The sequence below is a fragment of the Cenococcum geophilum genome, assembly GCF_001692895.1.
Source record: "Cenococcum geophilum 1.58 unplaced genomic scaffold K441scaffold_19, whole genome shotgun sequence".
Classification (NCBI taxonomy): domain Eukaryota; kingdom Fungi; phylum Ascomycota; class Dothideomycetes; order Gloniales; family Gloniaceae; genus Cenococcum; species Cenococcum geophilum.
In genome coordinates this window covers 521354-545698 of record NW_027137577.1, presented here as the reverse complement: position 1 = coordinate 545698, position 24345 = coordinate 521354, and the positions used below count along the sequence as shown (strand labels likewise).

Here is a 24345-nt window from a genome sequence, read left to right as displayed (position 1 = left end):
AAGGTGTTATATTGTATGCAAACTATATAACTAGTAATAGCGATACCTAATTATTTTATGCATAATTAATATAATGCCTTAGATACTACTCTAGCGTCTAATTTAATCTTTCCGTTTAACTATCTATCTGCGGATAATATACAGTAGAAGTTACTGCTTAAACTCCTTACTCTGCTAAAAATACTTCCTAGAATACTACTATAAATCTTAAATCTCTATTTAATATAATTTTACTTAGTGCTTTATATCTTATAAATACTTCTTTAACATAGATTCTAGCGATATCTTCCGCTAAGATTTCTTCTATATATACTATAAAGTATCCCCACTTTATAAGCTTATTTACTATTACTAAGATTATATTATAATCTTATCCGGTAATAGGATCTCTTAATTTTAGTAACTTAATAATAAAGTCCTATAATATAACCTCCTATAGTCTTTTTAGTATTTTAATAGGTTGTAGCCCTCTATATGGCTTATACCTCATTAGTTTATTCCTTTAGTAATTTAGATACTCCTTAGTGACCTTTTTAGCTATTCTTTAAATTCCATTAATAATATACTTCTTTTAGAGTCTTAACACTAAGCCTATAGCTCCGTTATATCCCTAAGTTAATCCCTTATAGAATTCTTCTATAAATTACTCTGCTATACTTCTTAGGATATACTTTACTTCTTAGTTTTCGTATATATCCGTTTATAGATCTTTTAGCTATATTTCTAGAATTCTTTATACCTAAAAGCTTTCTAGTATCTTATAGACCTTATCTAATTCCTCTTAAGTTACTATAATTTTTAGGTAATTATACCTAATCAATCTATCTATATCTTTTTACAGTAAAGCCCCTAATAGCTTTTTGTTATTTTATAGTTTAGCTTTATAGCTTAAAGCATCTACCCGCGTGTTATCTATACCCTTAGTATACTAAATCTTAAAATAGTATTTTATAAGTATCTCTACCCATCTAACCTATCTTTAGTTAAGCTCCTTTATTATTAGAAATCCTATTAGGTTTTTATAATCCGTCTTAACTATAAATAGTTTTTCTATACCTTATAAGAATGCTCTCTATTTCTTTAATGCTATAACTATACCTAATAACTCCTTATTATAGATATTATAGTTTAACTCTAGTGGTATTATCTTCCGACTATAGTATACTACTAGGTGCTATCTATCTTAATATTTCTATATAAAGTATACCCCTAGTATATAGTCTAATACATCTATTTCTATAACTATCTTTAGTCCTAGTTAATAGATCTTAAGAACTAGCTTCTAGGTAAATAACTTTTTAATTTTCTTAAAGAGTTCTCTTTGCTCCTTTCCCTATGCCTATAGTTCTTCTTTCTTTATTAATCGCGTAAGTGGCTTAATATTCTTTAACTACTATGCTATAAACCTTCTATAATAATTGCAAAACCCTAAAAATAATCTTAACTATGTAACGTTCTCTAGTTCTTACTAATTTACTATAGCCTTAATCTTCTTTAAATCTATACTAAGTTAGCCTAGTTTAATAATAAATTCTATAAAATCAGTCTTCCTAATAAAGAACTCGTATTTCTTAATTGCTACTAGCATCTATTCTTCTTATAATCTCCCTAAAACCTATTTAACGTGTTCCCCATGTTCTTTCTTAGTTATTAAGTAGATAATAATATTATCGAAATATACTATAACAAATTCATCTAAGTATTCTCCTAATATATTATTAATACGCTTTTAGAACGTTGCTAGTATATTTATAAGTCCAAATTATATAACTAATGGTTTATATAGTCCTTCCTTTAACCTAAAGGCTGCCTTTTATTTATTGCCTTCCTTAATTCTAATCTAATAGTACGCCTATCTTAAATCTATCTTTGTAAAGATTTGCGCGTTGCCTATCCTATCTTAAATTTCGCTAATTAAGGGTAAAGGATACCTATCCTTTCTGGTGATGCTGTTTAACTATCTATAGTTAATGTATAGCCTTAGCTTACTATTTTTCTTTGGTACGAATAGTACTAGATATCCTACTAATAACTGCGATAGTCTAATATATCCCTTTTATAAGTTCTTTTAAATAAACTCTTTTAGTACTCTACCTTCTTCTTTAGTAAGCTTATAGATTAGAAAAAACTTTAGACTTATTTCTGGTTTTAACTCTATCTTATAGTCCTATACTACGTACTCTAACAGCTTTTTACTTTTTAGTAACTATAGTTTCTTGCCGTACTTATGGTATCTCTTTAGTATATAACTTAAGCCTCGTTTAGTCTCTTTATATATTACTCCGACTTAGTACTATACTAACTTAGCTTATTATTATATTTTACAGCATTAAGTATCCCTAATATTAACCTAACCTATAATCTAATTAATCTTCGGATTATATTCCTGTAATTAAGGCATTCCTAGTACTACCTTATTATTCCCTAATGGTAATATATTAAAAAACATCTCAATTTATCTCCCTTTAATAGTTAACTAAATAGGTCCTGTTTTAAGATTAATAATCCCTCCTCTATAGGTTATTAGATCTCCTAAAATTATAATTAATAGGTAAAGTTCCTCCTTTTATCTATAAGGTAGTCCCATCCTTTTAACTACTGCTAGTAAGATATGGTTCCTTATTGCTCCACTATCTATTAATACCTCAAACTATTAATCTTGCTATTTAACTTGTAAATTTAGGTATTGTTTTTAAATTCCTTTAAGGGTCTAAGGCTCTATTACTGGCTCCCTCTAGTCTTATAGGCCTCTACTTTTCCTAACTATTAGCTGCTTAATCCTATTATACTTAGCTTATTCTTTAGCTAATATCTAGTTCGCTTTTTATCTTTAATATACTATAAATACGTATTTTCTAAACATTCCTACTACTATTATCCATTTAAGTATTCTTCTATAAGGAATCTTCCTAATTAAAATATTAAATCTCCTTCTTCTTAAACTTCTGCTGGATGCTATCTATGCATATATTTGGCATTTCTATATTATTACTTATCTATTATCTAATATATCCTTATAGGGTATTTCCAATTCTTTTCCTTTAGATTCTTATATATCTTATACATATCATCTACGCACGCAATCTATAATAATGTATAGTATGCTAGGTACTTTAGGTTAACTCTTAACTCGTCTTTATCTTTAAGTTTAAACCTCTATTATGCTAATTTAAATGTTATAACTTCGTTCGCAGGTACTAAGATATGTTTCTTACTTCTTTAGTCCTCTAACCGTTCCTTTAGATCCTTTAATGTTATAATTAAGGCTCCTTTAATATAATTTATGGCCTTTTCTATAATCGGGTGGTCTTAGATAACTTTTTCATCTAACTACATATAGAAATCTTCCCACTTATCGTTATGCCTTTACCTATACTACTTTTAGTACAGCTGCTAAAGTGTATACGGCTTATCCGTAAGGAAGTATCTTCTTATTACTGCGTTATAACAGCCCTTTATATATCATTCTTTAAACCTAGTTAAAATCCCTAGATCCTCTTTATTTTCCAATTTAGTAAGCTACTTAGCTCTTAGTATACCTACTCTCGGCCTATTAGTAATTCTTTATATTAGCGCTCTATCCTTTATACATCCTAATATACTAGATCTCTTATCTAGTTTCTGTTCTTACTACATAATAATTCTTACTCTAAATTCGTCTATAGTTTCTTTTGGTTTGCGTCTTATGCTTTAATCCTTAAAGTCATTTTACTTCTTAATCTTAGTATTAATTTTTTAATCTTTAGTCTAAATACTATATTCCACTAGTAAGTCCTTTAGGTCTATATATCTATCTCCTAGTCTAATTACTATTTATGCTATAGATTCTCTAATCTATAAAGAAGCTCCTTACCTCTTACCTATAGGTGTCCTAATTTATACTCTAAATTCTTAGCCCCTTAGATTCTTTAATCCTAAGCTTGCTTCTAACTTAAGCTTAGCTCCTGCCTTAGTCCTATTAGGCTTACTTAGTATTCTTATCTTATCTTAAGAGTCTTAAATCTCACTTATCTCGTCTTATACCTGTAGGAAGCTTCGTCCCAAGCTTATTTATATATCTTTAAACTAAGCTACTACTCTACTCTATTGGTTTTTATCCGTTATAGGTCCTTAAGCTTACCTTATCTTATCTTAAGAATCTTAGTCGTCTTTTATCTCGTCTTAAGAATCTTAAGCCTTTAGCCTTTTACCTTTATTAAGTGCTAAAGTGGTTTGCTATCCTACTTCTCTTATATCTTGCGAAGCGATAAATATCGTATCTAGTAGGGTTTCAATCCCTACTAATGTTCCCTATTTTATAGTAGAATCATCCTCTGCTTTTAGTATAATATCTCTAATAGCTATATATTCCTAGTAAACCGCTCTTATTACCTTATTATTATAAAATATTTCACCTTTATTAAATTTATTGTCCTTAATATCCGATCTATAAACTAGTTTATTAGTTCCTTTATATCCTATAGGTACTGGCTCTTATAGCCAATAGCTTACGCTATACTTAGCGTCCTTATAAATTTAGTATATATTATTATAACAAAATATAAAACTTCTAATTAAACATTCTTTTATTCCTCGCAGTATACTATTATCCCTCTATACATATATATTATCTACTATTAGTCTAGTTCCCTTTATTATATAGTAACTCTAACTATCTTTATAATCCCTTATAAAGTGACCTTATTTTCCGCAATTTATATAAGCTCCCTCTCTAAACTATTGCTTTTACTATAAAGTCTGCCTAAACATCTTCTACTACTAAGATCCCTAGTTTAGCCTCTACTCTTTAGTCCTATAATTACTAAACCCTTAACCTCTAGGTTTCTATAGTTTCTTACTCTATCTCTTATAGGCTTCTTTAATACTACTTAGGTTTATTAGCTCTGCGCCATACTATAGTTTTTAACTTAGCTTAGGTTATTACGTACTTTACGCCTTATATAACTATAAAACTCTATCCTAGCCTTTCTTAGCCTGTTCCCTTTAGTAGATCTAATTATTAATCTTAATCGCTTAATCTATTAACTCCCTTAGGGTGTTTATATCTTCTATTAGGATAATTATATCCTAGACTTTAGCCTTAAGTCCCTATTTATACTGTGCCATAAGCGCCCTATTATTCTACTTAACTTATATTACTAATGTCTAAAACTATATTATATACTTAATTACTAAGGTTTACTACATAATATCTTAGAGTTTTTTTTCCGCTATAGTTACTGCCTCTAGGTCTCCAAACATTTATATAAGTCGCTCTATAAATCCGTTCCAGCTTAAGAATATAAACCGTACCTCTTAGTTTGTTATTATTATTCCGTTTACCTAGATCTCTATAAGGTAAGGCTTAAACTATTTAAGTGCTCTTCCTGTTAAGAACAATCCTACGTATACTATTTAATCCATAGGTATTACTAGCTTAGCTCCCTCTTACGCTACCTTAAAGTATATCTATATAAGGAATCCTTTAAGCTTTAATCTCTCTCCTAAGTACCTTTTAATTAATAGTAACTTAACCTTTACTACACCTATCCCGTTAATCCTGTTTTCTAACATTATATTATTTTCTATTAACTAGTTAACTATCTCTTATAACTATCTAACCGTTACAGGTTGCTATAAGTTAGTATTTACTATACTAGTATCGTTACCTAACCTCGATATAGTTGCCGCCGTTAATGGCGTTATAGTGGCTGCTTTTAGTGGCATGTTGTCCAACCTACTATATTTAATACCGTAACTAGGTAGTAATTATATAACGGAACCTTATAGCGAGAACTACGGTGGGTCCTATTATTAGGCTAGGTATATAGGAAATATAAATAATAATAGTCGATAAGTAATAATAACTAGTGGAGTGGTTGCCTAATAGATTAACTCTAATTATATTCTAAGAATTACTACAAGGAAGGAACTATCTAGGTAGGGATTAAGGGTCCTTAAATACACAACCGTACTCCTATAAAATCCTTCTTATACGTAATATACGTGCGCTCTATCTACTCTGTTACGGATTATATAGATCCTATAGATTATACAGATCACGTTATATAACCTCATTTACCATTCCTCGTCATATAGCTTAATCGGCTCCATCTTGGACCGTACTTAAATTAACTAACTAGCTTCTTTCGTCTCTTCTCCTAGTAGTTATAACATTATACTTAAAGCGTCCGTAACATATAAAGTAAAATTAAAGATAGTCTTAAAATAATATAAAGGCTTAGTTAATAAAATAGAATCTATTAATAGCTAGTAAACTAGAATTCTAAGATAAGGATTAAAAGAAGGTTAAAGAAAGAATATATCTATATATATAGCGCTAAGGCTTAGCTAAGCCCCTAACTAGGGTTTATAATAGTACCGTAATAATATATATTAAAAGAACTAGTATAAATAGATAAATAATATTCTTTTTAAACCTAAATATATTTTAAAGTAAGAAATAAATATAAGGGATCTTTTATTTCTTAGGTATATACTTAGAAGCTTTTAGGGGCTAATCCTTAGCATCTCCTTATAAGCTCCTCGGGCCTATAGCCCTCCTTCCCTCCTTATTAATTTGTCTCTATATTAAGGTATTACTATACCTACTCTTTACTATATCGTCCTCTTTTGTTAAAATTTATACTTAACTTATTTACTCCCTACTATATACCTAGATAATATACCTTATAGTAGACTAAAAAGAAGTATACTATTATTAACTTACTTTTATCTCTATAGATATCTATATAATAATAGCTATACTATTAGTAGCGCTTATCTAAAAGCTTAAATATAACCTCTATATTTAATTACTTTATAGAGTAGAAGGAGATAAATAGCTAACTACCTTTTAAACCTAAGATAGACTTTTTAAATACTTTATTATACTATATAGCTTAGCTAATACTTTAAGCTCATTTTAATATTATATTAATAACGCCTTATATCTATACCTAGATATATTCTATAATATATATATTAATAATATTCTAATATTTAGTAATAACTCTATAGAATATTAATGGCGTATTAAACTAGTTTTAAAAGCTATATAAGACACTACTTATAACTTAATATAGATAAATATAAGTTTTATAAGAGAGAGGTCTTATATCTAAAACTTATTATTTCTATTAACGGTATATAAATAGACCTAAAGAAGATATAAGTAATACTTTAATAGAAGGAACTAAAGGATATTAGAGACGTATAAACCTTCTTTAGCTTTACTAGCTTCTATAAACATTTTATAAATTTATATTTTATGGTAACAATAAGACAGCGCCTACCCTCCTTAAGTAAGCCTTTATAATAGTACTAATCCTCAGTCACTTTAACCTAGAGCTTTCTATAGCAATAGAAGTAGACTCTAGACTTCAGCTGTCTGCTAACCAGCGTTCTAGAGACTGATATATTTCTACGACCGAGCGGCTGCACCTACTCTGTGCGATCCCGGTTCCTCCACTTGTTCCGCCTTTTCGCTCATTTCCTGCGTCTTATTCTCCTTCTGCGCTTTGCCCTCCTTAGAAACAGGGAACCAATCCCCAAAGTCACCCGCCGGCACCTCAACCTCCGGGCCATCAACAAACTTGATACTCTCAATCTCCCACTCATGAAACTTTCCAATGATCTTCTGGTCACGCCTTCTTTTGGTACCCGTAGCCGCAAAAGTGACTAGGCACGCCTTGAATCTGTCGAGAGTGCCGAAACCAGCTATCTGTTGCCGGTTTCCACTCTTGCAGAAGCCGTTGTAACTTGGAATTTTAAAGATGTCGGACTGTTCGAATGTGTTCTTTGTGTACTCATTAGTTGGAAATCTCTCCGCAAAGGATATTGTGTTGCAGTAGTGACGACTTACCACTAAACAGGCAATCTGAGTGAGATCGTTCTCATCGTATCCGCCGGCACTATTGTACTGAGTAATGTCGTAAGGATCCCAATCTTCGACGACAGGTGGACTGGGAACCCAATTTTGTCCGTCATCAAAAGCGTAGAGAGTCGCAAGACCGACAGTGAAGTTTCGCTTGAGCCACCAGCCAAGCATCATCCGGCTGTTGTCGTAATCCTAGGCAATCATATTAGTTTTGCGTCGCACAGAATAGCAGTACGGTGCTAAGACTTACAATCTGGTCAATATTGACGGCCTTCGGAATCGCATTCGGATACATCGCGGTCCTTTGTTTCGTAATGGTGCCGGTTCCGAACCACGTACTGCTACCGGCACCCCACGTCACCCACTTCTCCGCAGAAGCTGGATCTGTGAAGTAATTGACATTGGTCTGGATATTGTTGAGGATCCCTAGGAAGCTCGTCAGACTCTATTGAGATACGTGAAAAGACAATCGGTGAGGACTAACTATTGCAACTACCCTGTAGAAAGTTCTCATAAGCAGGCACACAAGTCAACTCCGGACGCCTGGGATTGTCGGTAGCAGGCAAGCTGTCGAACCAATTGCCCCCTTCTTCTGTCGCTGCGAATGGAAATTCATCGCATGATGTAACTGCAGTGTATCCAAGATTAGTGGAAATCTGAGTATTTCTGGGTCCACAGTAGCTTAGACCGCAAGCTCTTTTTCTTCGACTCGAGCTATCGAATCCGTCCGAGGTAAGAACAATTTGGCTATTTGATAAGGACCGGTCCGTGAAGAAAGATTGTATGCCTTCACAAATTCCTGGAATGTGTTCCGTGTTCCCTTGACCTTGCAGGTCGTAAGATCTAAAGATGCCACAGTTGTCTACGGATCGTTAGTAAACTCAATGAAACGTAAACTGGGCTACACATCTTACAGCGGAAATCCGGCAGTTTGACTTCTCCAGTATCTCCGGGTGGACATTTAAGCTGTTGGCTATTCGAGAAGTCGGGAGCCTGACCCATGGATGTGTCGCCGTCGTGCGAGTCCGACTGCCTCTTGCCAAGGAGGAAGGTGGCGCTGTCCGAAGACGCATTCGGGAATATTGCCTCCACGTTGCTGATGCGAAGATCTTGAGGATCTATGAATCCGGTAGGACTATCAAGATATTGTGGAAGCAAAGGCGAAAGCTCCTCGTCATTCTCACTATTGAGTAATCCTCTACGCGGAGCTTTGCGCCCGTCAACAAGAGCTCTCTTCCCCACAGTTTCAGAAGCCGTAAAGGAACCGTTGCCTTCGTAGATGATGAACTTCTTGTCGGGGCTATATGCATAGCGAGATGATAAAGCCCACGTTGGAAAGCCCGGGATTACAGCTGTCGCAGCGTAGCCAATATTGTAGAGTAAGTATACTCCATACGAATACGAGAGAGCGCCGGCATTAGTTAGTCCTACGGTACCTATAACCTTAGCTTGGAAGTCCAAGACGGTTGTAACGAAAGCCGTAAGGGTTGCGTCGACAAGTTTCTTGCCACCCGTGATCTTGCCTCCTACTTGAATGCCGATGTTTGCCTAGGAATTTATCTTGTCAGGTCCATCATCGAGCACGCAGGAAATCGTTGCAACAAGAGCTCGAGGTCGTACCTTGGGAGTGACAAGAATGTCAAGCTGTGCGTTTACCGTGACTTTGGCGTCAAAGCTTGGTTCGATACCCGATGTTGGTTTCTGTGGGTCATCGTCTAGGCCTAAGAGCGTTTGATATTTAGAGCTTGCGGCATCATCTTGTGGCCAGTAAACTTCCGCTTTTCCAAGTTTCAGTGTAGCGCCGGCCCTGACTTCGCCTTTCAGCGTAATAACGCCTCGTATCTGGTCAATATATTAGCTGCGTCGTCCACGCGTCGATCTAGTGTCTATGGACCGAAGACCGCACTAGGAAAAAGTGTCTTTGTCATACTTCACCAGTGACATCTAATGTAGGACCAACAGCCGCAATGCCCTTAATGCTCAATCCGGGATAGGACAAAGTGTCAATCAACTTTTGCTCTCCTGAGGTGTACTGCAAACGAGCATTTCCGACAATTCGGAGGCCCAGATAAGCGCTAGGTTCTACTGAGAAATACACATATGTTCCAGTGACTGCGGGACTTGGAAGAAGTTGTCCAGAGAAGTAGTACGCATAGGTGGCATCCTACAGTTACTATTTAGCTATAAATCTTTAGCAAGCAAAAGGGAACCTATCACTTCTCACCATTTTGACATTAGCGTCAAGGTACATCTTCATATTGGCCGAAAAGGTATCCCCAGGGCATCTAAATTGTGTCAGCTGAGCGTCAACAGCAGTGCAGTAAAATGAACTAACCCTATTGACGCCTTATACAAAAGTATACTCTTCTGGATGGCCATTTCAAGGTATCCCACGTTCTTGTTTTCGACGCTTGTCTGATAAGAGGATCGTCAGCAACAAGCCAGTCCAGCGGGTTCGACGTCTTAACCCGCGTACCGAGCATTGTATCATTAGAAGGTACCAGGAAGTACAGGTCCGTACGTGAACAAGTTTGAAGTGTGAGATGTATTAGGAAAAAGTGGAATTCACCAATCTTGTAAGCCAGTCAACAAAGATACCCCACCATCTCTTGGCGAAGTGCTTGTCTGCCCCGTGGATGTTAACCATCTCAGTTGTTGTAGAGGCCTCCGCGCTTGGTTCATAGCGCTTCTTCAGCTTCTCATGCTTAACCTTGGCGGTTTGAATCTTTTCGCGCCACTGTGACTGTGACAGATGGTCATATTTTACCGATCGCTTCCTTGTAGGTGTATCGGTCAAGTCGTCCCAGTAGCCCAGTAGGTTTGTGTAATCGACTCGCATGTTGATAACATCATCTCTTTTACTCAAATGAAAGCTATAGTCGAATGCTAACTTGTACACAGGATTGTTGTTCTTTTCAGCCGCACGAGCAGCGATGTGATGTTCTGGAAGTTGGTATTCCGGCTCGGCAAGCTCCATGGAAACGACGCGCGCATATGGCCCTTCTCCCACATGATGAGGAAGGCGGATTATCGTGTCTACTGCGCCTCTATACCAGATCTTCTGGCATTGGTCCGACTTCTGCGGAAAATTGCAGTAGACGTATATGGTTTCCTCCACGTGGTCAAAAGTGGCATCCAATACACTCTTGTCCGCAGTCAAGAGCGACCTCTTCACCTTTGGAATCTCTGCCGTACGCCTGACGACCGTCTGACTCTGTGGGAAATCATCATCAAGCGAGCCACTAGGACCCTGGGAACTGTGTCAGTGGATGAGTGGTCTATTTTTGGTGATAGTGACATACATCGAGCATCACGAAGCCGTAAGCATCATCTATCAAGAGTTAGCGTAATTCGCGCGCAGATTAATGCAGCTTCAACTCACCTCCGGATTCATCGCTTGGGTCTGGCTGAGACTTTTCTGCGTTGTTGTTACCGTAGTTGTCGGCGTAGGACCACATGACATCGGCTGTGTCGTCATCGTAGTAGTGCTCGAAGAGGTATTTTGGGTCAACAGGCCATTTCTCGGTGTACTTCCCTGGTGGGTCACAACAATAGGGAAAATAGGCGCTGTAACTCGCATCGGTATTGAATCCATCACAATTGAAACCATTCGGCCCAGCGCTCACACCAATATCATTATTAGTGACTTCCGGACTCACTGGGGGTTCTAATGCTTGCGTTACTTGGGTTTGCTTGTGTGTACAAGACTCTGGTGCGCAGACGTCATCAATGGTAATAAATCCGGTAGGCGTACTAGAAGCCTTGGGATCGTTTGACCTACACAAATAAGTGAATATTCAAGTTGTGGATATGACGGCGATGAGAGATAGAGAACCCCAATACAAGACTTACCAATTGCAGTTACTGAAGCCGTGGCCCTTGGGGCAGCAAAAGGCTCTTGTAAAGGGTTGGTGTAACGGAGAACCAACCGATCCATCTACTGGAGATACGTAGGTCGTGGAACACCAGTCACCGTTGTCCAGGTCATAGCGGTAGGTTTGGTAGACTGATCCATCCGGACATGACGGAGGATCACCTAGAGCTAGAGGCCCCTGGCAGGATGTCCAGAAGCAATCAGTGAGGACTTCGGTGGAATCACAGCAAAGAGTGCGTGTGCCAGTGTAGCATTGCCCATTGCCTTTGTCGTCTGTGANCATGTCCGAGTTGAGTGTAAATTGATTTCCGCCGCATTTACCGCCGCATCCAAACTCACTTCGGACCGGGGCACCATTCCATTGACAGTTCTTTGGCATTTCTTTCGTAGGACAGCATCTGTAAAAGTCAATGATCTTCCCACTAAAACGATAAGGCGAAGGGCATCCGAGAACTCTACAATTGTATCTAGCAGCTTTGGTAGAGGTTACTCACATATGACGATACCAGCCTTTAGAGCATATGCCATGTAGCAGATGACCAGGTGCTTGGACTGGAGAGTGTGCTGTAGAGACAGAGGTAAATCCTGACCCGCAGACTTGGTCAGCGGTCTGTTCTTTCGATGATCCATCGGTGCATGTCGGGGTAACGAAACAATTTTGTCCTGTATAGGCACCGAAAATGTCCGATAAAGCGCCAGCAGTCTGGCTGTCCAGGTTTCCGCCTTCCATCAAGCTGCTAGATATCGCGTCTTCACCGAGCAGGCCAGAAAGAGCCGCAAAGTTTTGCGTGTCCTGGTCTAGAGCCCATATCATGAATCCACTCAAGCACCTGGAAGAAAGGAACGTCTTTTTATCATAAAATGATTGCTCGTCGTCGTAGGAGATCCATTGGCTATATTCGTACGTTGTATATTTTACAGTGCTCTTGGTATCATAGTACGTCTGGGTATTCAATGTGGTATTCCTCGAAGCCAGTTCGCTGTAAGTCAGAATACCGGCTGTGGTAGAACAATCCCCTTGTACGCCGGCAGTTGAGAACGTGCAACCGGGCGTGTAACAGGATGGATCGCTCATTGTGAAGGAACGGCCATAGAAAGCTAGCCCCATGACAACATTGCTTGGATCTATATCGTTGCGCCAAAGAAGATCCAATCCTGCGTCAATCTCAGTTAGGTTTGTATGGCCCTCGAGGTAGGGACCGGTGAATCGATTATGCTGATCCCACATCCCATGAAGGTCGTAACTCATGAGATTAAACCAAGAAACGTATTTCTGGAGACGGGTGAGATCAAAGCCTCGAAGGTACCAGTAGCTAGTTGGAATTGTAACAGTGGCCTCCCAGCCAGGATTTTCTTGATCAAATCGTTCCCGGATCTCAGACATGAGAAGAACGTAGTTGTCAGTGTCCTCGGCAACTCCACCGCGGTCGCCAGCAGCAGGATACTCCCAGTCGATGTCAATGCCGTCCAGCCCATACTTTGTAAGGAAAGCCACAACAGAATCGATAAAAGTTTGTCTGTTGGCATATGTGCTCCTGTTTACCAAATCAGAGCTGTGCAATAAACGAGATCCATAGGACCTTACGCCATGTTCGAGAAATAATCCTGCGTTGGAGGATTATTGAAAGTCCAACCCCCGATAGCAATATTCACGCGTAGTCCGATGTATCGTTTCTTCAGGAAGGTGAGCCGAGAAATCATATCGCCAGCATTGTCGGTTATTTTGAAGTTGCTATCGAAACTGGCAAAAGCAATGTTGACGTGAGTCAGGGGTCCGACAGCAATTTGCTCCGGAAGCACTTTATTGCAAGCGCGCTCATCCAGATTGAAGAGTTCGTAGTAGCCAATGCGGCGTTCGTACGACATGGCGTCTGTATTTGGAGAACACGCTGGACTCCTGCCATTCCAGCCAGATGTTAGCAAATTCATCGCAGTGTTATAAGAAACGGAAAGAATTCCAATGTTTTGGCTACCGCCAAATGGAATCTAGCACTTGAAGGTCTTCGGGTATGGGGAACGATCTTTCAGAGTACAGAAAATGAGCCTACGCAGGAGATCCACAACCGCCTCCATCGGTGTGTGTCTGACAATCTGTCCCACAGAAAGCATCGGTGGTACCACAGTATCCGTACTGACTAGAGCAGACGAACCAGAAGTGAGCACGAGTCCACAACCGGAGGATGTAGAGAACTATACCTGCAACAGACGTTGATCGGGCACTCCGTAGCATTCGCTGGTGCATATTGGCCGCATTCAGCAACGGCATTGCAAGTGCCTTGACAGCCATCTGCGAAAATACCATGTCAGTCCTTGCCGTGCTGTATTTCTGGGCCGACTCACCACCACAGAACTCGGGACCAAAGCCGCAGTTGCCTTCTTTGCTGCAACACCCTTGATAACAAGGCAGTGTGGACGAGCAAACTGAAGCATCGTCTTGGGCCAGAACAAAATGCAGTAATGCAAGGACGGGAAGAAAAGAACGAAACATTGTGTTTAAAGAGAGTGGTGAATGATTGCTCGTTCAAGAGTTGCATACAAGAGAGCGCAGAGAAGCCTGGAAGGATAAAAGAAGGTATTTCTAACCATGGCCGGCATTGGATGAGGGACTGGTGACTTAGGAGGATTATCGAGCTGCACGCTGTGACTTAAATTTGGAATACTGGTACCTGAATGCGGAGATCCTTGCGGAAGGCGCTGGGATCGGCGCTACTGCAGGCAATGCCGATCCCACAGCGCCCATTGCGTATTTCAAGCTGTGATGCAGTGGGACAAAGTGATAAAGCTTTAGCTGTAGTGTCATCAAGGAAATGAGACCAAACATGGTGCAGCTCTTTTTCGCAAACCAGCCGAGGCAGTGTCAGTTACAGCCGTTTCAATAATATCGGTACATGTATTGGAGCCGAGGTCATTCTTCTCCCCAAAAACTCATCTACGAGGTTTTAGGAATGGCTGCCGGCGCCCGAGAGTAGACACGTTTGTTCTGCTCTTTACCTCGCGGAACGTCGAGAGGGCTCCCGCAGCTCGAAGACAGGTGAACGCGTCCCCAAAGAGGTAAACAAACTTACGCGAAAAGTATGGTATTATTTCAAGAAGTGTGTGACATTTCCTTGGCAATTCCTCCAGGTTCGCCCGAGATGGGTTTGATGCTGGGCTTGATTGAAGAATGCCTGGAGGCCTCACGTGTTGATAAGAGTAAACAATTCAAGGTTGTAGAAAGACTGTCAGCTTAAAGTTGGAGGAGCTTGCAGGGGCCTTGGCAGTGTTGCGGCTAGCATCGCCCGAAAGGAGGTGCGGCATTTCTTCACCTGCACCCCGCCCTCAAACTTCGTTTCCGCCCGAGCCGTTGTTCCCGCCCGAGCCGTTGTGGAGATCTAGATTGATTTCACCGACCCATTCGTGGAGCTAGGCAAACACGACGGGATCTGGGCGAAGCTTCAATGGATATGCACGGTAGACAGGCAGCCTGAAGGAGTGGATTCCTGGGCCTGCCCCTGGAATCCTCTGGTCATTGAGCTGCTGATTTGCGGGCGTCCCAAACGCCGCTCTATATTAGCTGAGAACAACGGATGGCGTGTATTTCCTCCTCGAGAACTCAAAGCGCCAAGACCAAACTGTGCTTTAACTTGTGCTAACCTCCTGTCGCTTTGAGGTAAAAAGCATCTTCTTCAGTCGTTCGTTCTTGCCAACCGGGTTCACTCTCTTTACTTTGCCTGGCCTTCTCGATGGCACTGAGAATTATCCGGACCTTCTTGACCCTTTCTTCGCTCTTCCTCAGTGGCAATTGCATTCAAATATGGTCTAGTCCAGGTGCTCTGCCGACAGCTATACCAGCAAGCTGTTGTGCAGCTCTAAGCACTAACATTACTTGCTCGCCAGACCTAGTTTCAGCAAGATTCATTTCTAGTGGCAGATCGCTTGATAATGCGATTCTCAATCAGTATTGCACACCAACTTGTGCAAGTTCTCTAAGGGTAATTATGTTCTGCAAGTTGAATTTTATGCATTTTGCTTTTCTTCGGGATATTTGATATCAAGTTGTCTTGCACGGAGCGGACCATACTAACCGCTATCATAATGGCAGAGCTACCAGCGCATTGTCGATTTGCGATGCGGCAACACTCTTTACACGATGTGGAACGGCAGTACGCCGCAATCAGGTCCTTCAGTAGCGGATCCTTTGGCCTGGGCTTATAATGTTACATGCTTGCAGGACGAGTACGTGGATTGATTTCCTAGCAATTCCCCAGAATGCTGACTTCTTTTCGGCGCAGAGCGGGATTCTGCCTTGCTGCTCTTTACAATGGTACGAAATCAGCTTGTTCCAACTGTTCCCTCAGCTACGGCGCCGTGATGTTAGCCTCGGACTATGGAAGAGCCAGGGTTCAACCAGATGGATACTCGTCTCTGCTCTCTTCGTGTGGTGTACCTGCATCAGAATACCCCTACAACTATTCTCCCACAGTAACAGGAACAGCAACGGCAACACCAACAGCTTCTCCAGCAATCAACTGTACTTGCGGTCAATATGTCGTCGGTTCCCAAGACACATGCCAATCTATCTCCGCTGCAAAGTCAATCGCTATTGATAGGCTGATCTCGGCCAATGAACTTGATTACAACTGTACATCACTAACAGCGGGCACAACGCTATGCCTGACTGCTTCATGCGCTTTGCATACCGTTCAGATAAACGAGACGTGTGCCCAGATAGTTGCCAATCAGTCATTTACTTCCGTTCAATTGGCATCATGGAATCCGTAGGCATCCTCATGCGTGGTGGTTTTACAGCGGCATGAAACTTACACCACTCCAGGACCATCCATGCAAATTGCGACAATCTCGACGCCATGGTTGGAAGGAGTATTTGCGTTTCGTGAGTAAAACCCCGCGAAACGACCCTGCGCTTGATTAATGCTGATTGCTTGAAGTCCGCCAGGAGAACAGATCTATCAGGTTACATCGTACAACTATACCACAACCGCAACAATGACCTCTATGTTCCCAGGTCCCTACGAAACAGGATCAATTTTAACGGCATATCCCAACATAACTACATCTTGGTACGTTAATACGACGCTCCCCGCGCTCGTGACCCACACAACCACGGTCAATTACACCGCGGCAAGCTTGATCGCACAAAGAACCCAATACTGCCCCATTACTTTCAACCAAACTTTGGATGGTTGGAGTATCGCCGACCTCCCAGACGCCTGTGAAAATCTCCTGGATCCGTATTGCAACCCCAACCCGGATGCGCCAATTCCGACGTCAACAAAATTTCCAGCTGTCTGCAGCCCGTCTTACTACATTACATCGACGACATCATCTGCAGCCGGTGCGACGCCGTCACCATTGGAGCCAAATACTATTTCGTCTTGTAAACAGTATTACCAGATCGAGTCCGGTGATACGTGCTCTTCGATTGCGACCCAGTTCAATATTTCGCTTGATCAGGTAAGTCGCACCTCATTCGTGTTTCGAGGGACGAGCTAATAAAAAGTTAAGTTCAATACATGGAATCCTTACCCAGGATCAGATTGCTCGAAATTGTATCTTGGCTACTACGTCTGCATTAGTGCGTAATAATGAAGAGGCAAGGCCTACTCGCACATACGGTATCAAATTCAGCGTAGCTGTTCAAGAACTACAACAATCACCCTCTTCTGCTTAAATTTTATCAATTTCAATTTCATTAGGTGCCTGAATCATTCTAACATCCCAGCTTCTACCCTGACGAATACGGCGGCCCCCTCGCCCCACCGACCACATAGTCTACACCAACCTCTCCTTTCATCCAAGGCTCAACATCATCATACGCACATTGCATCCACATCCCCCCCAAACTATCCACCTCCCAACCATCCACGCGATTCTTCCTTACCACCTGCCCCACATCGTCCACAAATACTACCAGCATTTTCCCACTTTCCAGCGCCTGCTTGTCCTCAATAACCAGATAGTTGACTACATACGCCTTCTGCACGGGTGCGTGCGTGATATCGAAAATCTCCTCCTCCGCGCGCTCCTGAGGTAAGTTACGCCGGATGTTTGCGATGTGCTGCTCAATGTGCGGTGGGAACTTTTCGTTCATCGCATCCTCCTTCATCTCATTCACATCGTCAGCGTCGAGCATGCCACCCGCTGGATCCAGCAGCTCGGGCAGCACACTGAAGACTCTTTGCCACTCGTTCCCGAAGTCGTACAGGTCTGCGTCATTGAGTAAGTTGTGACGATAACCAACTGCGTCTTCAACATCAAACTTTGACATTAGCTCTTCGTGCTGGCCGTCGGAGTCGGGGGAGTAGTCTGTGCGGAGCCATACGGCGTTTACGTCCAAATTCTGGTAGGTTATTTCGCGCTGGTGGGCCATTTCACGTTGCGATGGAGTACGAAGAGGTGCAAGTATTGTGGAGATTTGGGATTCCGAAGGGTGAGGTGCCTCAGCGGAGCGGACGAGGTCGTGGTAGTGCTTTTCAGGGTCAGAAATTGACGGGAACGACAATGAAGAGGATTAAAAAAGCGCAAAATTAATAAAAAGGTGACTATACATGTCTGCCTTGGAAACCTAAGTTGATGTATTCGCGTATGAGCGACTTTCGCTGCTCGGCTGGTGCTTCAGACGAGCTTTCGTCCCATTTCTCCTGTGTTAGCAATGACGTCAGCCAAGGATTTTGTCAGTAGATATGTCGATAGTCATACTAGTAAGAATAATTCGAAAGCGAGTGTGCCCCATGGTGCGGTCATCTTTGCAGCTCTGCGGTTCAATTGCACGAAGTCGCTGTTGAGCTCGGGGGGCTATTCTAAGAACTGGACGCCGACTGCGAGAGAAATTGGAATCACTTTATTTCAGAGGAAGCTCGGAATGTGGCAGCGTCGCAGGGGTCCCCAGCTGAGGCCAGCCGTAGCGAAACCCCACCTCCTAATTTCAACGTCAAAATTTTGAAGCTTTAAGCGAGAAGAATTGAGTACCCAGATATCAGCAGCAGTAGGGATGCTGAAGGAGAGGAGAGTGGGTACGTTCGAATAAATGTTGATCTTTACCTTATTCCATCAATCGGCGTGTCATTATATATGCACTTATCCATTCTGTTGCATCGCTCAGTTGCAATATTGCTTAATGTACCGCTCCGCTGGTTCTCCTAAGGCGTCGTGTGTGTATATTTCGGGCGTGGGTGCCCGAGTGTGGTTACGTTTTCGTGGGGGGTTTTCTTAATGATCGCTGCAAACGAGAAGGTGGTATGCGAGATGAGCAGTCATCCAGTAAGGACCTCGCCCCCTTACTAGAACCTTTACGCCAGTTCTGGAGTTCTTCATTGAATTGCTTCGGAAATTAAGGTCTGTAAAAATTTCTTCTCTAGTGGAGATACGAGGAATCGGTCGTATATGAAAAGGCTATAGGTAGGTTCTCTTAGAGTGCCACGCCGACCTGTCGACCGGAATTTGAGGCTATATATTGTTCTAATTGGCGCTGCCAACCGGACCGGTCTTTTTGGTGCCAGTTAGCGGTCAACACGATCCTCACTTCCATGGTCCAGAACAGTCCGCTCATCGTCAGGATGTTGTTTCACTCTTTTGCAGCTTTACTTCTTGCCAGTGATGTTTACGCTATTCCAAGAGCTCATCGAATCCGTCGACAAGATGGACCAACTCCCTCAGGTACCATATCAGATTGTACATACTTCGTCGACGCAGCGAGTGGAGATACTTGCGCTTCGATTGCTGCAGCATGGGGCATTACGACAGCTCAGTTCATTATGTATAATCCGTTTGTCAAATCCAATTGCTCCGGTCTCATGATTGGGGATTCCTACTGCGTGGAAGAGGATTATGGCAAAGGGCCGGCATCTACATCCACATCAGCGTCTACGTCAACCACAGGCCCCATCAGTACAACCACCTTAGGACCAACTCCAGAGCAATCTGGCATTGCTTCGAACTGTAGGGGTATGAGTTACTTATCCATGGCTGTCCACTGACTGTAGACTTAGGCAATGCATATTACAAAGTCCAATCGGGAGACTCATGCAGCGGCATTGTCGACAAGTATCATACTTTTCCCTTGCAAGATTTGTGTGTTCTCTCAAAAATCATTGACTTACCTGTCAATTTCTGACTTCTCTACGATCCAGCTACAGTACTCCTGGAATCCAGCAGTTGGAAGTAGTGAGCATTCTTTCCATTCGAATCTTAATTAGCTTCTAACGCTTGCTCAGGTCAGTGATGTCAATGGACTGGATTGATTTTGGATTGGATTGGATTTCTCGGACTTAAAGTAGATCCGGTTAAGGACTTTGATTGGCTTATATTTGGATTAGATTTAAAGCCTTCTTATAACTAGATATCCAATAGATTTAGATCTACATATAGGTAGTGAGACGTCTGATATAAGCGAGCGCCGCTTAAGAATTCTAGGCCTATCGCCATATAATTAAGGCTCGATCTATTATAGCAACTAATTTAATTTAATAGAAATAATTAAGCTAAGGTCGTTGATTCAATGTAGATCAAGTAGAGGAAGTTAATCCTCATCGCGTCGCCCTTATCGCGTCGCCCCCATCGCGTCGCCCCTATCGCGTTGTCGCCCTTATTACAGCCCTTATTACGTCGCGTCTCCTTCCTGCTTAATTTTTTTAATCCGTCTACTTCTTCTATATGGAGGGCTTTGTTACTACTATAGGTTGAGCGACGCGCGGAGGGGGTAGCAATTATGCATTAAGTAGCCGTGCTACAGGCAAAGCTCCTACTATTCCTTAAAAGCGAGTTAGTAAGACCTCTGGCAGTAGAAAAAGGAAGCGCTTAAAGACAACTATAGATCCGATTAAGCTAGAGCCTCTTACCTATTATAAATCTAACCCTAATTCTGACTCTGAGCCAGAGCTTATATAGACGCCGGTAGTAGAGCCAAGTCGAATTAAGCTTTATAGAGAGTGGTACCATAAAGCCAGCGATATCGCTGGCTAAAGGCGCGGTAAGAAGAGGTCCTCGCATATATAGGGTGATAAGAAAGGATTCGCGATTGTGCATAAGACGTTGGCAGTTAAATACTACTACTGCTACTAGTGCCTGGATAAGAAAAAGGATCCTGTATATAAGCCGCTTAGTAAAAGACTCTACTAACTCTACTACCTATTTACTAATTAGTAATTAGAACTTAACGACAACTCTTCTATTTTAAGTTACTAGAAAAGGACTTACTAAATTAACTAAAATAGCAGTAAGATTAAATCTAAAGGGCCGATTAAGTAGTATGTCGCGCAGTAGGATTATATTTAGAACGCCTGGTTTAATTGCTTTAAGATCTTACTAATCCGCTGGCTGGTGTACTGTTATATCGCGTTTTACCAGATTAAAAACGTCTACTTCCTAGAATTAATTCAGCATCTATATAGAAGTCTTATTAAGTATATTCCTACTCGTAATACAATCCGCCGCTAGGTTATAGATAAGTTTTAAAAGTAGAAGCGTTAACTACGAGAGGACTTATAAGAAGCTTAATTAAATATCTACCTGTCCTTTAACCTCTAGACGTTACTAAACTGCTATACTATTATTGCAATTATTGCCTACTATATTAATAAGAGCGGAGCTTAATAGACGAAGCTTCTTACTTTATGGCGGCTTAAAGGCGAATATACTAGTATAAACTAAGCCTAGATTATCCTTAATGTAATTAGCGAGTATAAGATTAGCGGTAGAATTGGGTACTTTATACTTAATAACGCGTTAAGCAACGATATAGCTATTAACTTAATTCTTAAAACTCTGTATCTAAGGATATTAAAAAAGCAGCGAAAGCGACGTTAATTACGGTGCCTAGGCTATGTAGTTAACCTCTATGTATAGGTGTTCCTTCTAGGCAAGAAGGCAGACACTACGCTAGAGGAGCTTAAGCTGGCTTATAGTAGGCACGACTTTAAGTTAATTATAAAGATTTAGAGGTAGTAGGGAGCTCTTAGTCGTTTGTATAACATTATTAGATATATTAGGATATCGCCCTAGCGCCGTAAGGAGTTCCGAAAGGTCGTAGTTGGTAATAATTAGTCGTTATTTAATAAGCTTAAGGTAAGTAATAAGATCTTAGTGTTAAGATTTGGTGGTGTTTACGGCTCGGCTGAGCGCCCGCTTAGTCGCTGAGCCGCACGTAATATATACGACCCCCATTAACATTCGCGGATATCCACGGCCGAGCCTACAGCTAAGCCGTGGACATCTTTAAATATCTTTACCCCTACTAATTAAGTCGCTAATGCGCGCGTACTATTAGCCTATTGGCCTAGCCGTGCGCCTATTTATTTACCCTATATAGTAAAATCACTTATCCGGTAGGTATACTTTCTCTACCTTTTCTCCCCAGTCTATGTCTGCGTATATAAGAAAATAGGAACCCCCCCTTAGGGCGTAGCTTCTCTAGCAGCGTCCTATATATCTTAAAAATACCATTAATTAGTTATGTAAAGATTAACGTCGCGAATAATGCCAAACTACGTACTAACGTATAGAGTATCTTTACCCTTATGCGTTCCAAGAGACCTAAAAATACGTCTCTAAATTATAAGCTAAAGCAGAAAGAGTTTAAGGTAAGTAGGTAGGTGCTTTATAGAGTAGTATACTTATAACTAACGCGTATCTTCCTAGGCCTTTTATAAGCGGAAGTAGTACTATAATAGCGATACCGTTATAGAAGAGAAGCTACTTCTTTTCCTTATTAAGGAGGTTATAGGCCGGCTACTAAAAGTAAAAAGCCGTAAGGCTAGTGATAACGTGCTCTAGAACAAGACGCGGCTCTCCTAGCGCTTAGTTTATAGCTATATTACTACCCTAACAGACCTCTACCGGACGTAGAAGGGTATAGGGATAAATAGCTACTAGTTCCTACGGGAGGATAATATTAGGGATTACCTAAAGGTTCTATAACGGAGGGACGCGTAGTGGGAAAAGGAGCAGTTTGCAAATAAGGGTAGGGATATACTACTTAATAAATATACGGAGGACGAGTTTAAGAGCGTCTGCCGCGAGCTATAGGCCCGCGGAGACTCCTTACTAAAATGCTACCTCCGTACGCTTGTAGATATCCTACTAGGCCACTATATGCTTACCTATGGCGGTAATAGGCGCTCCGCCGAGATCTTAGACCTATTTACCTTTAAGTTTAAGGGGAAAGGTCCTACGCGCTATATACCCCTAATATTTACTATACGCGCTAGTAAGTAGAACTAGTATAGCTGCCTTAAGACTATTAGAGCTCTATATAATAAGAAGCCGCTTATCTATATACTTAGTGGGCTAGCTTTCTACCTCTTATACCGCTAGGACCTTAGCAATAAGCTATTCCCAGACTTTAGTAAGCGGTTAGCGTAGTATAATATCCGCCTAATTAAGAGTAGCGCTAGGGACTGTAAAACGGCCTTCTTATACAACTTATAGAGGGAGTAGGTTGCTAAGGCATTCTAGGCCATCGGCGTCTTTTTGTAGAAGAAGACCTATATTAGGCGAAGCGCTAGCGCTAAGATAGTGGAGCTAAAAGGGGTTAGTAAGGACTAGATTAAACGCGCTAGCAGGTAGAACTAGGAGCAGATAGTTAGCTACTACTTAAACTTGCTACTGCGGGAGTTTATACGGACGATGGCCGGCTATTTGCCGTAGATGGGCTGCTTTAAGATTCGTAGGGTAAGTGTCGCCCCCCCTAACGTATTACTGTTAATAATCTAGCTAGAGCTGGACGTCTAAAAGGGTTAGTTTGGCCCTTAGGTTGGCTAGGTTAACGACTTTATGGCTATAGGCGCTATAAACCTCCTGTTTTATCTCTGGGAGGTTATCCTATAGGACTTAGTAGTTCTCCGCGAGATATTCCCAAGTAGCCCTATATAGAACCACCCGGTCTTCTAATATAAGGCCTATCTACCCTTTACGCGGAAGGTCGAAGCCTGCCTATAGCAGGAGGAAGAAGGCCCTAGCTAGCTATTAATACTCTACTAGGCCGTACCGGCTATTGCGGACCGCCTAAAGACTATAAACGCCTGAGTACGCGAGCTATAGGCGTTGTTTGACCATATAGCCGAGTCCTAGTAGGCGTAGTTTTTGCAGCTTTAATTGCTTACGTCTGGCAGCCTTACCTTTTAGCTTAAGGTCCCTTTAGTATCTATATATTTGCGTCTAACGGCATACCTACTAATAGTATATCTACCGACGGTATGTCTACTGGCGCCTCTATTTATTGTGGAATTAAGCTAGGATATATCGGCCTAGGTAAGCGCTATAGCTTCCCCTTTACCGGCGCCGCTATAGCTATAGCTATAGCTACAGCCGTAATAAGGGCCTGAGCCTAAGTAGCCGCCTGAGTAGCCGCCCGCATATTATATATGCTATGCGGTAAAGTCTATATGGGCCCTTTAACGTAAGTAAACTAAAGGGCTTAGAGGTAATCCTTCTGTAGTAGCGCTAGATTCTAAATAGGGTAGTAAATAGCGGGCTAGCCGGCAGAACGAGCTCTAATAGTACTCCCTACGGCTTAAGGTTATTAAGGAGATTAGGTAGGTTACGCAGGCCCAAAGGGTTAGCGAGGAAGCGGCTATATAGTAGGTTAATTAATAGTAGGAGTGGATATAGTGCTCGC

General features: G+C 41.2%; 5 protein-coding genes across 5 annotated transcripts; 3 read left to right on the top strand and 2 right to left on the bottom strand.

Moving 5' to 3' along the window:
* Window positions 1-7194: 7194 nt before the first annotated feature.
* On the bottom strand, window positions 7195-14438 carry K441DRAFT_90125 (glycoside hydrolase family 18 protein). Its single transcript, XM_067654525.1, has 18 exons — window positions 14073-14438; window positions 13929-14019; window positions 13781-13867; window positions 13318-13629; window positions 12227-13267; window positions 11711-12130; window positions 11241-11635; window positions 11161-11189; window positions 10428-11108; window positions 10194-10273; window positions 10083-10143; window positions 9789-10022; window positions 9479-9700; window positions 8773-9406; window positions 8343-8720; window positions 8109-8284; window positions 7844-8050; window positions 7195-7777 (listed from the first exon to the last, which is right to left on the bottom strand). The coding sequence occupies exons 1-18, from the start codon at window positions 14218-14220 to the stop codon at window positions 7403-7405; spliced, it is 5571 nt and encodes a 1856-aa protein (XP_067504360.1). The 5' UTR covers window positions 14221-14438; the 3' UTR covers window positions 7195-7402.
* Window positions 14439-15454: 1016 nt separating this feature from the next.
* Window positions 15455-17225, top strand: K441DRAFT_558758 (uncharacterized protein; the record flags this gene model as incomplete). The annotated part of the gene is made up of 5 exons (XM_067643422.1): window positions 15455-15703; window positions 15814-15947; window positions 16004-16489; window positions 16546-16605; window positions 16661-17225. The coding sequence occupies 5 exons, from the start codon at window positions 15455-15457 to the stop codon at window positions 17223-17225; spliced, it is 1494 nt and encodes a 497-aa protein (XP_067504359.1).
* Window positions 17226-17500: 275 nt separating this feature from the next.
* K441DRAFT_659292 (uncharacterized protein) lies at window positions 17501-18727 on the bottom strand (the record flags this gene model as incomplete). Its single annotated transcript, XM_067648500.1, has 4 exons — window positions 18702-18727; window positions 18432-18651; window positions 18281-18373; window positions 17501-18201 (listed from the first exon to the last, which is right to left on the bottom strand). Coding segments are annotated over exons 2-4 (835 nt in total), but the record flags the coding sequence as incomplete, so codon positions are not given.
* A 379-nt stretch (window positions 18728-19106) lies between these two features.
* On the top strand, window positions 19107-20166 carry K441DRAFT_659291 (carbohydrate-binding module family 50 protein). The gene is made up of 4 exons (XM_067648499.1): window positions 19107-19670; window positions 19721-19802; window positions 19862-19895; window positions 19946-20166. The coding sequence occupies exons 1-4, from the start codon at window positions 19259-19261 to the stop codon at window positions 19970-19972; spliced, it is 555 nt and encodes a 184-aa protein (XP_067504357.1). The 5' UTR covers window positions 19107-19258; the 3' UTR covers window positions 19973-20166.
* An 848-nt stretch (window positions 20167-21014) lies between these two features.
* K441DRAFT_558739 (uncharacterized protein) lies at window positions 21015-21167 on the top strand (the record flags this gene model as incomplete). Its single annotated transcript, XM_067643421.1, has 1 exon — window positions 21015-21167. A coding segment is annotated over one exon (153 nt), but the record flags the coding sequence as incomplete, so codon positions are not given.
* Window positions 21168-24345: the final 3178 nt, after the last annotated feature.

What these genes read in the sequence shown, in the direction of transcription:
- K441DRAFT_659291 (XM_067648499.1), top strand. Translation starts at nt 19,259, where the DNA reads ATGGTCCAGAACAGTCCGCTCATCGTCAGGATGTTGTTTCACTCTTTT. An exon ending in ACTTTTCCCTTGCAAGATTT is followed by an intron (nt 19,803 to 19,861) that starts GTGTGTTCTCTC and finishes TCTACGATCCAG; the next exon opens with CTACAGTACTCCTGGAATCC. An exon ending in GAATCCAGCAGTTGGAAGTA is followed by an intron (nt 19,896 to 19,945) that starts GTGAGCATTCTT and finishes ACGCTTGCTCAG; the next exon opens with GTCAGTGATGTCAATGGACT.